Source organism: Rousettus aegyptiacus, unplaced genomic scaffold (genome assembly GCF_014176215.1).
Source record: "Rousettus aegyptiacus isolate mRouAeg1 unplaced genomic scaffold, mRouAeg1.p scaffold_m13_p_1, whole genome shotgun sequence".
Classification (NCBI taxonomy): Eukaryota; Metazoa; Chordata; class Mammalia; order Chiroptera; family Pteropodidae; genus Rousettus; species Rousettus aegyptiacus.
In genome coordinates, this window is record NW_023416284.1 from 17,820,516 (window position 1) to 17,838,021 (window position 17,506).

The 17,506-nt window shown below is 47.6% G+C and overlaps 1 protein-coding gene across 1 annotated transcript in view; it reads left to right on the forward strand.

Annotated features, from left to right (window-relative positions):
• OPRD1 (opioid receptor delta 1) overlaps positions 1-13,718 on the forward strand; it is a 32,301-nt gene extending 18,583 nt beyond the window's left edge. The window contains exons 2-3 of the mRNA XM_016132144.2: positions 6,891-7,240; positions 9,677-13,718. Coding sequence (XP_015987630.1) covers positions 6,891-7,240; positions 9,677-10,218 — 892 coding nt within the window. The 3' untranslated portion in view covers positions 10,219-13,718. The remainder of the gene's footprint in view (positions 1-6,890; positions 7,241-9,676) is intronic.
• Positions 13,719-17,506: the final 3,788 nt, after the last annotated feature.

Consider the following 17,506-nt stretch of genomic DNA (forward strand, 5'->3'; position numbering starts at 1 on the left):
CATTTATCTCTAGGATTCTTTCCATCATCCCAAACGGAGACACCATATACTCAGTAAATAATAATTCCTCATTCTCCTCTTTTCCCAGCCCCTGGAAACCACCACTCTCCTTTCCGCCTCCATGAATCTGACTACTCTAGGTATCTCATGTAAGCGGAGCCATCCAACATTCATCTTTTTGTGACTGGCTTATCACTTGGCACAGTGTCCTCAAGGTTCCTCCATGTTGTAGTATATGCCAGAATCCCCTTACTTTTAAAGGCTGAATAATATTCCATTGTTTGTATACACCACTTTTGTTTATCCATTCGTCGATGGACGTTTGGGTTGCTACCACCTTTTGGCTATTGTGAATAGTGCTGCTATGAACATAGGTGTACAGATGTCTATTTGAGACCCTGCTTTTAATTCTTTTGGGTATATACCCAGAAGTGGAATCGCTAGGTTATATGGCAATTCTACTCTCAGTTGTTTGAGGAATCACCATCCTCCTTCCATAGCATCTGCACCATTTATATAAAGGTTCCAATTTTTCCACATCCTTGCCAACACTTGTTATTTTCTGTTTTGTTGATAGTAGCCATCCCAATAGGTGTGAAGTGATATCTTGTTGTGATTTTGATTTGCATTTCTCTAATGACTAAGGAAGTTGAGCATCTTTTCATGTGCTTATGGGCCATTTATATATCTTTAAAGAAATGTATATTCAAATCCTTTGCCCATCTTTAATTGTTTTTATTGAGTTGTGGTTTTATATAATTCTGGATATTAATCCCTTATTAGATATGTGATTTCAGATATTTTCTTTCATTATGTTGGTGGCCTTTTCACTCTGTTGATAGTGTCTTTTGATGCACAAAAGTTTTAATTTTGATGTAGTCCAATTTATCTAATTTTTCTTTTGTTGCCTATGCTTTTGGTATTATATCTGAATAACCGTTGCCAAATTCAATGTCATGAAGCTTCTCTCTCGTTTTCTTCTAAAAGTTTTATAGTTTTAGCTCTTGCATTTAGGTCTTTCATCCATTTTGAGTTAATTTCTTAATAAGGGTCCAACGCAATATCCACGACTTTTTGAAATAGGAATAAAAGAAGAATTAGACACCACTAGCAGGATTTAGGGGGTGGGGTAATAAATGGTTTATTTTTTCCAGAAAATTAAGTCTCTCGCCCACTCTTGCTGTGTCCTCCAATTAGGCTTCACACAGAGTGGTCTTTTAAGAAACATGCATAAATCAAACGACATCACTTCCCTGCTCAAAACCTCCAATGGCTTTCTGTGGCACTCAGAATAAAATCGAGGAGCATTTGAGATCTTGCTCCCCAGAATATGTTGTCGGTTGGGCTTAAATAAACTCTTACAAAAATTCTAAAAGTAAAATAAAAATATGAATAAAAGTGAAATTTCTTGCCGTGGCCCAAAGGCCCTGCGTGATCTGACCTTGCTGACCGCTCCCGCTGCATCCGCTGTTACCTCCTCTCCCGCTTACTACCCTTTAGTTGCACTTGATTTCTGACCATTCCTGCAGCTCATCAAGCTCTTTCCTGCCACAGGGTCTTTGCACATGCTGTTCTTTCCATCTGAAACACCCTATCCCCTTACGTGCACATGACTGGCTCCTTCGCATTCTTCCCAACATGGCAGAAATGTCATCTTGTCTTAGCTTGAACAACAGAAATTTATTTTCTCGCACTTATAGAGGCTGGAGTCCAAGATCAAGGTGCCAGCATGGTTGGTTTCTGGTGCGAGCTCTCTTTCTGAGTTGTAGGTGGCAGTTTTCTTGCCGTGTCTTCGCATGGCAAAGGTAACTGTACATTAATTAGTGCAGCAATTTGTTCACTGTCTGCCCCCTCCCTAAGACCATAAATTTCAAGAGGTCAGACTGTCATCTTTTGTCTTACGTCCCTTATTCAGTGCCTGGCACATACCAGGTGCTCAGTTAATACCTATTGGATGCGTGAACAAATCTCAGCTTATAACAAGATTCACATTCCTTGGCTTTTTCACTGTGAGAGGTGGGAGAGGAAAGAAGGTAGCAAGCACTGAGGGGCAGTATAGCAAAGTCCTTACCAAATGTTGGCACTGGATTGCCTGAGTTAAATACCAGCTCTGCCGTTACTGGTCATGTGACCTTGGGCAAGTCATTTCACTTCTTGTCCCTGTTTTTTTCCCTTAAGAGACATCAACAAGTATTTGGATGATGAAAAGCAATTGGAAGTGTGTAACAGGCTGAGCAGAAGTGAGATGTGGGACTGAGAACAGGGATAGGGGGTTGGTTATCTATAGAGGGAGCAGTGAGACCCTTAGGCTCCCCCCACCCTTGTACCCTGCACAGTCAGGTGACTACCCCTCCATTCTGCAAAAAGTCAAGGTTTTTTTCCTTAGAGAAGTTAATCTTGAGCAACTCTGATCTCAGGGCCATCAGACACAGAAAGGGTCAGAGCAAGATACCAAATGGAAAATGGGAGGAGCCCCAGACACTTTCTCCATCTTTGCTACCAGAATCCTGATAGCCAGTTGTGTGCTTCCCAGATTCTTTTCAGAGGGTCCCAGAGACGAGAACTACAGACACTGATATTTAGATGTCCCCTAGAGTAAATCAGACCTTTACTCAATCTCTTTACAGTGAAGCCCACCAGTTCACAGGGCCTCTGCACTAGGACACACACACACACACACACACACACACACACACACACACACACCTGCCATTTAGTTATTCGGTGCTTCACTGAAAGATCAACTTTTAGTTGCATATCACCAGATACTTGAAGGAAGTCTCCAGGATAGAAGAAAAAGGCCAGAACAGACAAACAAACAAAAATGTTTGAAGCCAAAAGACAATGTAAAGAGCAGAAGAAAATACAAAACAAAAACTATTGATAACTTTAGAGAGATAAGAGAAGGTATCATATCCATGAAATAAGATGCTATGTAAAAAGGAATAAGAAGAAAGGGCACTGGGAAAATAAAACACGAAGGCCATGATGTTTAAAAAGTCAATATAAAGGTTGGGAGATAATAAAAAGGAAGTTTCCCAGAGGATGTACCAAAAAGACAAAGAGATGGAGGTAAGATAAGAAAACTAGGTCAATCCAGGAGGTCCAATGTCTGACTAGTGGATAGTCCAGGGAGTCCAGAGAAAGCTCAGGGGAGGAATTGATCAAAGAAATGATGTGAGGACCTTTCACACTGAAGGATGTGAATCTTCACACTGCGAAGTCCCAATAAAAATGAAAAAGAACTACCCGAAAGCACATCCCCACAGATGTCAGAATACTAAGGAGGAAGAGAAGATCCTAAAAGTTTTGGAGGTGGGGAGGACAGATTACATACAAACCACCAGGAATCAGAATGGTTCAGATATTTCAGTGGCAACATTGTAAGCTAGAAGATGAGAGAGAGAGAGAGAGAGAGAGAGAGTCATGCCTTCAAAATTCTGATGGAAAACAATTTCTAACCTACTATTCTATATCCAGTCAAAGAAATCCAGATCGATCAGGCCTCAGGTTAAGATGGCAGGGACACAAGATCGAAGCAGGCTGGAACTGCCTCATGGAATATAGTTGTCCTGGAGGCACTTGAGTGAGTGATGCTGAAAGGGTGAGAAATAAACTTTTATTGTATTAAGCCACCGAGGTTTGGAAATAGTTCGTTACTGCTTCATAGCCTGGCTTAACTGAATAAAACCTCAACAGATACTGTCTAAAATCGATAAATCGAGAAACAGTCATTTAAGCACATTATTTAGACTTAGGGAGCTAATCACTAGAATAACTAAAGACATGAAAAATAATGGCCTCTGGGGAGCAGGACAGAAGAGTGGGGGAACGGTAGGGCAGAGGGGTAACTGTTTTCATTATAGTACTATGTGACTTTTTACACTATGTAACTATTACATTGGCAAAAATAAAATTTTATTAAAAGTTATATACATTTATGTTGTTTGGAAGGATTCCCACTAAACCATTACAGCGGCTGTCTCTTAGCGGGGAGGGCGTGCTAAACTGATTGTCTGCAAAGCTCCAGATGTGGCTGGATGGGGGAAACCACTGTGGGAAAGGAGACTACCCAGGTGGAATGCTGGTCTGAGTTTGGATTTTATCCACATGGCAATGCGGTGCCACAGAAGGGTCATAAGCAGTAGTGTCCTGAGCAAATCTGCATTTTAGAATGAGCACCCTGACTTTCGTGGAAGATGAATTGTGGGGCAGAGAGGCTGCCGTGGTGGTCCCCGTGAGAGGTATGAGACATCCATACAGCGAATGTCTGTTGAGAGCCTAATATCTGCTGGGCACTATTGGTAGGGCTCATGATACAGCAGGGAACAAAATGGACAAAATCCCTTTCACTTATATGAGTGAGAGAAGCAAAAGAGAAAAGAAGATAAATATAAGTCAGGCTGTGGTTCATGAAATCAAGAAAAATGAAGCAGTGTTAGGAGATCGTGATGGTGGGGAGAGGGGTACTTTAGATAGGGAGGTCCCAGCAGCCTCTCTGAGGAGGTGATGTTTGAATAGAGTCTTGAGTTAAGTGAAGGAGCAAATCATGTAAATTTTTGAGGTTGAGGGTTCGAAGCAGAGGCCCTGAGGTAGAAGTGGGCTTAATGTGTCCAAGGAACAGTGAATAGGCTAGAGGGTGGGGCACACCCATCAAGGGAAGGTTCTGGGAGCTGAGGCCCAAGAGGTGGTCAGGGCCAGTTTGTGGAATGAGAAGAGAACTTCGGGGAGCCAGTGGGGCCTTGAGAGCAAGGGAGCTGCACCATTTGTCTGAGGTGGTCAATAGGACAGGACTTGGCACAGGTTAGATATGGAGTGGGGGAGACCTGTGATTAGAGAAGCTTCTGGGGCTCTGGCTGGCAGTCAACACTGGGCCTCTCAGCCCTGCTTGGACCAGCTACAGCAGCTTCATCACCCACTTCCCAGCATCCCAGCCCCCTCTGGGAATTGAAGGATCCTTCACAAATCAAAATAGCAGGCAAAGAACAGCCTCTAATTGTTCTGCGTAAAAGAAGCGAAATTAGACGAGTCAGCTGTGGGGTTGAGACCGCCTCCCACACAGCTGTGATCCCGCACCACACCGGGCTGAAGACAGACTTCCCAAGACTTGCAATTCTGCTGTCTCCGAGCAAAACTTTTTGCTTCTTCAGCCCCAGGGCAATGACAGCTATTTTGGGAGGGAGTGGGACAGATCCTGGCCCTGGAGGACAATGAGTGAGTCAATATATTATTTTAAACCAAACAAATCACTTCATGAAGGAACAACCTGAGCTGATACCAGTTTGTTCAGTCATTCAAAGCATATCGAAGGCATTCATCTGGGTGCCTGGGGCTTCGTGTGGTGTCAGGGGGATTCTGGCGTAGAGGGGTAGAGGCTGGCAGTGTAATTCCACCCTTGGGATAGAGTGGAGAGAGAGCACTGGCCTGGGAGTCAAGAAGTGTAAGTTCTTGCCTTGGCTCTGCCAATGTCGTTGTGTGACCTTGGCTCAGTTTCCCCATTTCTCTCCAATACGGGCTTTAGTTTGCATAATGTTTCTCAAACTTTAGGGTCCATAAGAATTGCTTGGCATGGTGTGTGTGTGTGTGTGTGTGTGTGTGTGTGTGTGTGTGTGTGTTGTGGGGGGTTCTTGTTAAAGATAACAATTTCCAGAAATTAGGATCCAGAAGGTCTAGGGTAGGGGCCAAGAATCTGCATTTTTCACAGGCTCTTCTGGTAATGCTGAAGGAAGTCTTTGGACCACACTTTCATTAAATCACTTCTCCTCAACCTCTCAGGGTCTTTCTGTTCTGAAATTTGAGGAATTGTTCATGCAACCCTTCTCTGTTTTTCTCAGATCATTCTAGGTGAATGAAAGCAGTCCTTACCCCTGCCTCAGCGTACCTATGTGTTTCTGTGGTGATCACACTGCAGCAGGACAGTCTGTTTCAGTGTATGCAGCCTCCTCCAGGCTGCCCGGTGCACAGCCCAGGCTCTGGTACAGAAGGGGCAATGACTGTCAGTGTTGGCCAAACAAAGGGCCAGCTGTTGTATAGTCATCTATGTGGCAGCATAGAGCACAGAGGGATGTTGGAGAGTTTCGGGTACAGGCTTGGTTGCAGACATATGGCTTGGACACCTGGCTTTTGCCCTGGGTCAGATGTGTGACACTGTCACCTCCTCTCTTTCCCCATAGCTGGGTGAGTCCTAAGATGATCTGGATGGGACTAAAACAAGGACTGGGAGCCCTGGTCTACTATGGAGGACACCCCAGGCAGTCTAAGGCCCCAGCCAGTCAACTAGGTAGAGTCCCTTCCTCAAAACTGGCCAATCATATTCTCAAAAGGCCAAGTCAGTGGTAGAGGGTCAGATCACTCTAATCTAGCCCCTCAGCTTCCTTCTTTATATATGAATAATAATAACAGCTATCATATATTGAGCACTTACCATGCTTTGGGCTCAAGGCTAAGTGCTATATTATCTCATTAAAGTTCATAACAACCCAGCGAGGTTGGTAATAGTGTCTCCACTTTTTATAGTTGTGGACTCCGAGGCTTAGAATTCAAGCCTCTACTAGCTCAGAGTCACTCAGCCAATAAACCGTAGAGGCAGGCTTGGAACCTGGACCTCTTTTCCCCTGGAACCCAGTTTTATCTTTAATCATGTTTCTTAGTACATTATAGAAGATAAGGAAGGGCTTTTCCTAAAATAAGTTCTGCCAAAGTTATCCCCAGTCATTTTGCATCTGTTATAGTGGAAAGGAGTGATGCTGAACCAGATAATTCAGGGTTCCAGTCCCACCTCTGTCTCTGACCTTTTGTGTGACCTTGGGCCCGTCATTTCAAGTCCCTAAATTTCATGTGAAACTGAAATCTGTGAAATGGAAGTTACACATGCTCTTCTTCCTTTTAAGGTACACTAAGATGAAGACAGCCACCAACATCTACATCTTCAACCTGGCCTTGGCAGATGCATTGGCCACCAGCACGCTGCCCTTCCAGAGCGCCAAGTACCTGATGGAGACATGGCCCTTTGGGGAACTGCTCTGCAAGGCTGTGCTCTCCATTGACTACTACAATATGTTCACCAGCATCTTCACGCTCACCATGATGAGCGTCGACCGCTATATTGCCGTCTGCCACCCTGTCAAGGCCCTGGACTTCCGCACACCTGCCAAGGCCAAGCTGATCAACATCTGCATCTGGGTCCTGGCCTCGGGTGTTGGCGTACCCATCATGATCATGGCTGTGACTCGTTCCCGGGGTAAGTAAGTGAGGGAGCTGTGGTGCAGGCCACTGACCATAGGAGCCAGCATAAGGGATTTGTAAGCCACTTACCAAGGTGGGTGTAGGTGTTTTACTAGTGGAGGTACAGATTGCTGATAAATGAAAGTGTGGATGGCTGGCCAGTGGGGGTATGGATAGTCAACCAGTGGGAATGTGAATGGTTGACTTCTGTGAGGATGAATGATTGATTAGTGGTCACATGCGTTGCTAACCAAAGGAAATTTATGAGTGGGATTATGGGTGGCTAATCTATGTGCGTGTAGCTGCTGGCCAGAAGTGTGTGGATGATTGACCTATAAGGAGATAATAAATGGATGGCTAGAAGGGTGAGGGCATCACTGACCAGTGAGCAGTGGAGGCCACAAGATCTGTAGTTCCATTCTAAACTCCTTTCCACCCCAATTTGAAAACCATTGGCTCAGATAACTAAAGAGAGGCCTAGAGATGCCTTCAGAGAATGACCAACAGGTGCATTTCTTCAGAGTAAAATGGCAACTAGTAGTATAATGACTACCTACACCAGTCAGGGTAGCTGCTATAACGATCTTCAAAGCTCAGTGGCTTAACACAGTATTATTTATTACATCACACTCTGCTGTGAGAAAGAAGGACTCTATTCACACAGTCATTCTGGGACTCAGGCTCAAAATGATGTTTTTTGAAATCCTTTACAGCTGACATCTGGCCAGCAGATGAGTATGGAGAGGGAGTGGTGGAAAAGTACAACCACTTTTAAATGTATGGCCCATCTCTTCCTTCTGATAGCTGGTCACAGGACCCCAATTTGCTGTAAAGAAGTGTGAGAAGTAGTTTAGCAGGGTGCCAAAGATACTGGTCAGTAACATATCTGAGCCACACTACATCATGGTGTGTTGAGAAGATTAAATGAGGTTAAATATGTAAAATGCTTAGGACTTAGGACAAGGCCTGGCTCATTGCTATTAGAATGAGTAAGCCTGTGAGATAGACAAGGCAGGGACTCCTACCTGCATTTGACTATAAGAAAATTGAGAATCAGAGAGTTTTATTTAGGGTCACACAGCCAGACTTTTAGTGGAATTTGGCTAGAACCCAAGGCTCCTGCTTCCATATCTGTTCCTTTTGGCCCCTAGGGTAAAGGTTTGCAGACATTTGGTGCTGTGGTAGGAGTGGGGAACAGGATTGGTGGCAGATTTCTTAGCCATCCTTGACTCTCACAAGGGCAGAACCCCCAGGGCCTTTATATGCCCTCTGAACTGTTGGTCTGGACTTAGCAGCTGGGCCCCATTCCTCGCTGTCAGCCTTCAGTTTACAGGCCATTAATTGTAGCCCTGCTGGGGGGCTGGGCCAGATGGGCCTCCTCACTGCACACACTCACACACAGACACACATGCAGACCACTTCCTTAGTGTGTGCCATTGGCACTCGTTGGTTCCGTATGCCACTTGCTGTGTGACCTTGGACAAGTGCTGTTTCTCTCTTCTACCATCTGTACAATGATGTCCTTGCACTCAGTCATTCCTGTGGATCTTGCCAGCCTGATGTCCTCTGTCCACTTTGTCTGTGGATCCCTAGCCCCCTTCTCACAACTCGCAGGCTCCAAGTCCACTATGTGGCTCCTTGACTTCCAGAATTTCAAAAGATCTTGAGTGTCTCCTGGGCCAGCCTCAGCCCTGTCTGTATCTCATGCCCTAAGGTGCTCATCCAGCTCAAGCCCACACTCCAGGAATAAGGAGCTCATTCCATTCTGCGTGTCCCTGGACAAGCCTGGCAGTCAGAAAGTTCTTGCCATTAAGCTGAAATCTGCCTCCCCAGCCCTTTCCTGATTTCTGGCCTTCCACATGTATCTATCCCTCTGCTCTGTGAGTGCACCAAGAGCTTGAACCCCACTATGCTTTACAAGCTTTGGCCCATTTAATTTTCACAGGGTTAGGTACTGTTATTAGTCCCATTTTACAGATGCTCTTGAAGAGGCTGAATAATTTGTCCAAGGCCACACCACACAATTAGTAGGCCCTGAGTCCTGCTCTTAACTCATGCTCTCTATGTCGACTTAGCAATGATGTTCCCCCTGAAGCTGCTGAAATGTGTGGGGTGTTTTGAGTTATTATAATATCTGGCATTTAGAGGGCTTGGGCTAAATTATATCATTATTGTTGCTCGTGGACCTAGAGGCTTATAAAATGACTGGGAGAGAATATAGGAAGACCTAGATTAAGGCCAACCCTGCTGGGGTCTTAAAGGACAATTAAGAGTTCACCAAGTAACAGAAGTGAAGGAGGACATTCCAGATAGAAGTATAACTTTGAGGAAAGGCCAGGAAGAGGCAGTGGGACTTGACCAAAGCGAGAAGGGTGGGGGAACAGGCAGGGAGGGTCCCTTAGGCCCACAAGTCCCTCACCCCGGTCTGTTTTTCCTTGTTTCCTGTGCCCAGATGGGGCGGTGGTGTGCATGCTCCAGTTCCCTAGCCCCAGCTGGTACTGGGACACGGTGACCAAGATCTGCGTGTTCCTCTTCGCCTTCGTGGTGCCTATTCTCATCATCACCGTGTGCTACGGCCTCATGCTGCTGCGCCTGCGCAGTGTGCGCCTGCTGTCAGGCTCCAAGGAGAAGGACCGCAGCCTGCGGCGCATCACGCGCATGGTGCTGGTGGTGGTGGGCGCCTTCGTGGTGTGCTGGGCGCCCATCCACATCTTCGTCATCGTCTGGATGCTGGTGGACATCGACCGCCGTAATCCGCTCGTGGTGGCTGCGCTGCACCTGTGCATTGCACTTGGCTACGCCAACAGCAGCCTCAACCCCCTGCTCTACGCCTTCCTCGACGAGAACTTTAAGCGCTGCTTCCGCCAGCTCTGCCGCTCACCCTGCAGCCGCCCAGAGCCTGGCAGCTTCAGCCGCGCCCGCGAAGCCACGGCCCGCGAACGGGTCACCGCCTGCACCCCGTCCGACTGTCCCGGCGGTGGCGCCGCTGCCTGACCAGGCCAGGCCGGCCCGCCGCACACCCCTCCGAAGTGACCTGGCGGTCACAGCGAGTTCTAATGGGGGCGGGGGCCACGACGCGGAAAGGGGCAGAGGTGGGCCTCTGTTTTGGAGAAGGGTGCCGGGCTTGAGACCGGGCAGGGGCCGGGAGATGGGGCCCCTGAGGTGGGTGGACCGCTGGTCTGGGGCGGGGCAGAGGGCAGGACCGTAGGGCGGTGCCTCTGGTCTGAGCGCAAAGGTAAGGGCTCCGGGTTGGGGGCCAGGATGAGGATCTAGGGACTCCAGGGGAGTGGGACTTGTGGTTCTAGAACTGGGCTGATGAAAAGGGCCTCTACAGCGGCGCCGGGCCTCAACTTTGGAACAGCCTCGAATTCTAACCCTGAGCCGGGCTTGCGGGAGTGGGGATCCCGCTTGAGACCTTCAGTTGGGCGCGGGACCCAGGAGGGGCAGTGGTGCGCAAGGTGGTTTGAGAATTGAGCTGCAAGATTGGGCCGCTGTGTAGTGAGGAGGGGCCCCTTCTGGAGTGAGACAGAAGGACAAGGATGGGACAGTGAGGCGTGGCTACTGCTCAAGATTGGGCCACAGAGACATGGCCTGAGCACGGGGAATTTGGGCCACAGCTTTGGGGTAAAGCCCCGGCCCTGAGTTCTGGTAAGAGGCAGGGCTCGCTGAGGTCCAGGTTCAACTTGGCATCGTTATAAATAAAGAGAAAATAAAACAGAGAAGGAGAGATAAAAATATATACCTTTTCTCTCCTTGATAGTCATTTCCTTGGAATGGGCAGAGGTACCTCCCCACATCTAAGTAGTGTTCCCAGCACTGCCTGCCAGTGAGGGTTGGGACTGGACAGTGGAGCAAGGACAGTGGCTCTAGGATAGGGTAGTGGGACAGGGCCTCAGTCTGGGTAGGGTCACCAGCCTCAAGTTCTCTCCAGGCTCTGGAGTGAGGAGGTCCCGTAGCTTCAGTTCCAAAAACCAGAGCAGGGCAGCCCCTGTACCAAGGGGTGGTGGTCTGTGGGCTGAGGTGGGAAGTGGGGGCGGTTCTGAGGTTAGGTCTTGGAGTCAGAGAGCAGATGCTTTTGGGGAGTCTCCAGGACCCTGCCTGCTCTAGCCCCGGTACTGGGACAGACCATGAGTTAGGGTTCCACGGAGGGCGAGTGCACCTGGGAATGGGTGAGGCATCTAAGGAACCAGTACAGACTTTTCCTTCTACTGGTCTCTGGGTCTTGGGCTCCTGAGAAGAGTTAATAAGAAATCCTCTCTCTCTTCTCCCAACATCCAGCTGTGCCCTGTGTGTCCAGTGTTTCCAGTGAGCTGGGCTGGCCCACACAGGGACCTGGCACTGAAGGACCTGGGGAGAAGAAGGCTTTTATGACTGCAATGCTAATGTCAGTGTGTGCTCCCGTCTGCCTTTTCGCAGGACTCCCAGGTCCCTCACCTGCTCTAGCTGCCCGCTCCAAGCTGCTAAGAGGTGTGTGTAGGGGTGGGAGAAGTCCACCCAGAGCTAAGCATAGAAGGTTTTCTCTTCATTTGTTTGGCATTTTATACAGGCATTTCCAGATCTTTGCTGTTCCCAATATCAGGATCTGTCCTTGTTCCCAGTGCCTCCCCCATGCTTCATCTCCCCCCGCCCTCCCTAACAGACACTGCCTCAGCTATATTGAAGTAGTGTTCTGACATCTTTGTAAAAACTAATTTAATTTTCTTCCTTTTTTGGGACAGATGGAAAGAAATTGACGTCTTTGTCTCAAGTAAAAAAAAAAAAAGGAAACAATATTCCTCTTCTCCCTTTGACAGTCATTTCCTTGGAACAAAAGCCTTTCCCCTGTCTGGGAGGCTGTCATTCCAACAGGGGCTGAACTAACATTCAGGAGGTTGGGGGATTAGGCACCGAGATGGGCTTTGGGCACATTTGGGGTAGGGATGCCCTAGTGTGCAAAACATAGTCCCCTTCTCAAGGTGAGGTCCCCAGACACTGCAGACTTGAGAATTTTCTTCCTCCAGGAAAGGCTCCCCTAGTGTGCTCTGGAAGATGTGGGGCAGTGCCCAGCACTCAGATCCAGCTACTAAGTTACCTAGGCCTGGGGTCCCAGCTCACCTAGATCACCTTCACCATTCAAATGGAGCCAGCCTGTGCCCACAGAGACCTCTGTGTCTGAATGGGGGTGGGGGAGTAACAGCAAGAGAGGAACACTCCTGGACACTCCTTATCACTTGAGACTTCTGCAAATGCTTTGGGGAGATGTCAGAGGAAGAGGACACTTTAGGAACCAGGGAAGGCTCCTGAAGGAGATGATATTGGATTAAGGCCTGTTTATTCTCCTTTCAAAGATTGTGTCTCCTTCAACTCCTCCCAAGACAGGCCCGTCTCATTACCATTTCCTGTGGCTTTGACAGATCTCACTCCCTTTTACCACTGCTCATGTATAAATTTGTTCTGGGATCAGCAGGGGTCGGGTCCCTATTGAAGCAATGCATTTAAGGTAAAGCAAACTATATTGAAATCTCCTTCATGCCAGGCTGTGCACGTTGGGCACTGGGACTCAGAAATGAGCCTGGGACAGATCTGCTCTCAGAAAGTTTGAGCTCATGCTGGGAGACAAAGCATAAACAAATCGTTGCACCTCAGTGTGATGTGTGAGGTGACAGGGAGCCCCAGGGCGAGTGTCACAGGGAAGTGCCTTTTCCAGCTTTTTACTGAAACATTTGTAACAATTCTGGAAGAGGTGGAAACAGGTCAGAGAGCCTTAAAGGATGACTGGGAGTCAGCCACTGAGAAGAGAGAACAGCGTGTGCAAAAGCATGGAAATTTTCGCATGCTTGGCAAACCTGAGAAGCTGTTGCAGCTGGAGCATAGGGCTTAACAGAGAGTTTCTGATACCAACCCTGGGAGGGTACATTGGGTGGAAGTGGGGGAAACAGTATTACCTTTATTTTAGACAAGAAGTCAGGCTCAGAGAGGTAAAGCCATTCACCCCTAAATCACAGACTTTGTTAATGGTGGCAGAACTCAGGTTAGTGGAACTCCAGGGTCCAAGTTTCCAGTGAATTCCAGGCACCACTGAAGTAGAAGACCCTTAGTAGCTGGAACCCTGGGATGAGGTTTTTGAAGACTTAAAACCAAATGGAAAAATTTGAAAGGGCAATTTTCCATGAACTTTTGTTCCTCCTGGCACTCTCCAACTCTTCACATTTCAAATGTACTGTACATGATGCATTTTAAAGCTCCAAATTGACAGTGTAATTCTAGATTATCACAGGGCTCTCAAAACTGTGGAGTAGGTCTGATTTCTCCCAAAATTTCCATTTCTCTCTTCAGGAGGTGGGAGGGAAGTTTTTACCTCTGGTTTCAAAATGTCCTACAATTTCAGTGGTTGAGGCTGGAGTCAGATCTTGGCTTTCTCTCTCTGTACCTCAGTTTCCTCATCTCTAGTATGAATTTCCTTCACGGGGTTGCTGTGAGGATTTAATAAGTTAATGTATGTACAGTAAGTCCTCACTTAATGTCATCTATAGGTTCTTGGAAAGTGCAACTTTAAGTGAAACGACATAATAAAACCAATTTTACCATAGGTTACTTGGTCTAAACAAGAGTTAAGTTCGTATGGCATATTTTGGCCACAAAAACATTACCAAACTTCTAAATAAAAAGACTTGAAATACTTCTAATATTAAACATTGGAATAAATGTGAGCTATACATACATTTAAGAAAGATTAATAAAAACAAGTAAGATAATTATTTTCCGACCTGCTTATTCCAGTTCAGGGTCACAGGTGGCTGGTCACAGGTGGGTGGAGCTTCTCCAGGCAGCTCAGGGCACAAGATGGGCCCCAACCCTGGGCAGGATGCCCTTCCATCGCAGCCCATAATCTCTCAGACTGGGATTATTTAGACACACCAGTTCACCTCATGTGCACATTTTTGGGATGTGGGAGGAAACCAGAGTACCCAGAAAAACCCACACAGACATGAGGAGAATGTACAAACTCTACAGATAGTGACCCCAGCTGAGAATCAATTTTTTTTTTCTCATCACTAAAAAATGAAAAATAGAACGAAATGACATTATTTAAGGATCTTCTGTATAGGCCCTCGCACATAAGGAAGCTCTTAGCGCAAGGTAAGTGGCTGTTATTAAAAGTGGAGCTAAAGTGCAAGGTCAGAGCTAGAGACCTAGAAGGGAAGTAGATGAGCTTTCAAGGGTGGTTAATGAAGAGAAGAAACTGGGGACCCAGCCTGGGGATCCCTCTAGGCTCAGGAGCTACTGCGGTGAGAAGCTGCTGAGAAGCAGGAGGAGGATGGGGAGAATGTGCTGCTATGGAAACTGGAGGAGGAGGGCGTTCCCAGGGGGAGGGAGTGATGGATAATGTCAAGTGTCATATAAGAGAGGTTGGGGGTGGGGAGGACAGGAGGGTGGTGGGAGTAAACTGGAGTCCTCAAGTTCAGTCTCCTACATGGCCCAGGAAGCTCCAAGCCTGGATTTAAATCTCAGCTCTGAAGCTAACTGGCTGTGTGACCTAAGGATTTGCCCTCTGTGCTTCTGTTTCTTCTTAGATCCAAGACGAAGGAATGGGCCCGTCTCTAATATGATGCTCAGTCTCTAATAAGAGTCCTGACTTTGCTGGATTCTTGGCCACTTGCTAGCAGTGTGATCTTAGGCAAGTCACTTCGCTTCCAAGAGCCCCCTCTGAAGGCTAGAGATGTTGCAAGTGAGGCATTTACCAAAGTTCCTGGCACATAGCAGGACCCCAAGACAGGGTTATTCTGTAACCAGGAGGGGTGGTGGTGGTGCAGAGGCTGCTCTCTAAAGAGGTTTGCTTGGCTTGGAATTTAAAATGCTCCTCAAGGGGCAGAGGGGCCACCAGAGTTCTAAGAGGACTTGGAGGGGCAACAGTCTAGGCTGGGCACCTGTTAGGTCTTTGCCCAAAGACCAGCCCTCTCTAGCCTGGGACTTGGCATCTGGCTGCCTTCTCTGCCTAGCAATTATTGCAGATCCATGTGGGAACAGGCTCCAGAGGCTCTAAAACCCCTAAGAAGTAATGTCCCTGGGTCGTGGCCCCAGGACCCACACACAAAACATCCACACACCTTTCTCTCAGCATTGATTTATACATGATTATTTATTCCTTTCTTTTATTTCTGGGCACTGAGTACATAGTGCTAGGACTATGGGGAGTGAGGAGGGAAAGTCAGGGCCTGGTCTTCCCACTCCAAGCTTGCAGATGTTGGGAGACTGGGGACTAAAACAGCTTAAGAATTCAAAATGGGGCCCAGAGAGGTGCCGGTGAGGGCTTTCAAGATGGACGTCCTGATGGGACAGAGCGCTAGGCTGACAGTTGCCAGGTTCTAGCCCTGTCATCTCCACTGGCCTTGAGCCCCACGGCCCGCCCTTCCCAGAGTGCAGAGTGCTTTCACACACCCATCTCAGCGAGAGGCCCATGTAATGATAACAGCAGGTAATACATAGCTCATAGGTCTCATCATTGTTCTAAGCACTTTAATCTTCATGGCATGACTGAGGTAGGCATTTTTATTATTACTTTGATTTCCCAGATGAGGAAACTGAGGCTCAGAGAGGAGAATGATTTGCCCAAGGCCACATGGCGTGTTAATGGCTGGGCCAGCATGCCACATGCCAGCTGCCCAAGAAACTGCTGTGACTTTGGCAGGTCCCTCTCCTTATTCATTTCCTCCTTGCCTTATAAGACCTGCTTGTCCTGCAATTTTTCGATTGCCTGCCATGACTTTGCTGTATGACCTCGGGCAAGTCACTTCACTCTTTGAGCCCATTTTTGCAACCTGGTAAGAAGTTGTGAAGATTTAGAAAGAGGCTGTGAGTGAAGGACCTTGTCTGTTTTGGTCAAGAAAGTGTTCCCAGCGAATTGCACTGCAACTGGCACACAGTAGTTATTTTACCCAGTGGATGAATGACGTGCCTGGTGCCTAGTAAGTGCCAACAAATGGAGCTTTTTAATATTATGTAGTGTTTTATGGCACAGATGCTCTGACCCATATCTCTTAATGCTGTAGGCAGGTCAGGAGCAAAGGACTTCCTCTTTTAACCATGTCCTTGAGTTTCAGAAGGTGGGACAGATGCATTGGAGAAGAAATTTTTAAGAGGATGTCTTCTCCCCAAGGATCTTATACATAGCTGTCCTCTTTTGTCCTCACCAGGACCTCCCTCCCAGGGACCCAAAAGGTGGCTATAGCATGGCAGGGAAGAAAGGTCCTTGGGTGGCACTGGCCTAGGCCTTCTGGCCTGAATGTCTGAGTCATGGGGATGGTGGGTGTCAGTGCAAGTGACATCCATCTGATAGGGCTCATCTCTTACAATCTCCTCTTGGAATGAGTCCCCCGCCAGGAGACAAGAAATGCGGGTTTGATTCTGTCTTCCACTTCCTTGCTGTGTGATTTTGGGCAGGTCTCTGTCCCTCTCTGGGCCTCTGCACAATAGACGGACAGAGGTAGGCACTGATGGGTTCTGGGGGCTCTGCCATCCTGAGAATGAATAGAGACATTTCCTTCATGTTCCTATTCTCAGAAACAAACATCTATTGGTAAAATCCCCTGGGTCTTTGCCCAGAGGCAGGGAAAAGGATGTTTGGTGTTCGTCATTGGAACTGCTCCACTTTGGGGATGAGGGAAGAAAGCATGTCATAAAGGAAACTTGACTCAAACACTTGGCTTTTGCCTATCCCAGGTCCCACCTTGGTACTAAGGACTCAACCTTCTGTTTTCCCAATAAAGTGAGCACTATTCTCTGTGTCTGCATCTCCGGCTGTTTCTTTTGCTCACCCTCTGTGATTCCCTTGTGCGTGGGCGCTCCAATCTGGGGGCTAATATAGACCTGTCTGCTCACACTGAGTGGAAGGTATAGCCCTACCCTCAGGACCTGTCTTGGAGGAAGTCACAACACTGTCCTTAAGAACGTCATCTGTTGGGAGAGGCAGACATGCCAGGCAGCTGTAGCCATTTCTTAGAGTATGACCCAAACCAAACCAGGCTTCTGAGCTTCCTTCTCCTCCTCCTACCCTCCATATTGGCTCTTCTTTCTTCCCTGTGACCCACCCTCCTATTCTAAGTCCCTTGTCCTCCAGAGTCCTACCCATCCCACATACTTCTTGGGGCTCCCACTAACTCCCCCTTCCCTCTACCTTACATCCACCTCACTTCCACCCCTCCCCCCATAGTTACCTTGCCTTTGGCTATAGAAGCCCTAAACCTCTGTGCATTCGAGGCAGCCCTGGGTGCCAGAGTTAGAGCCCTCTTTTCCAAGAGACCTT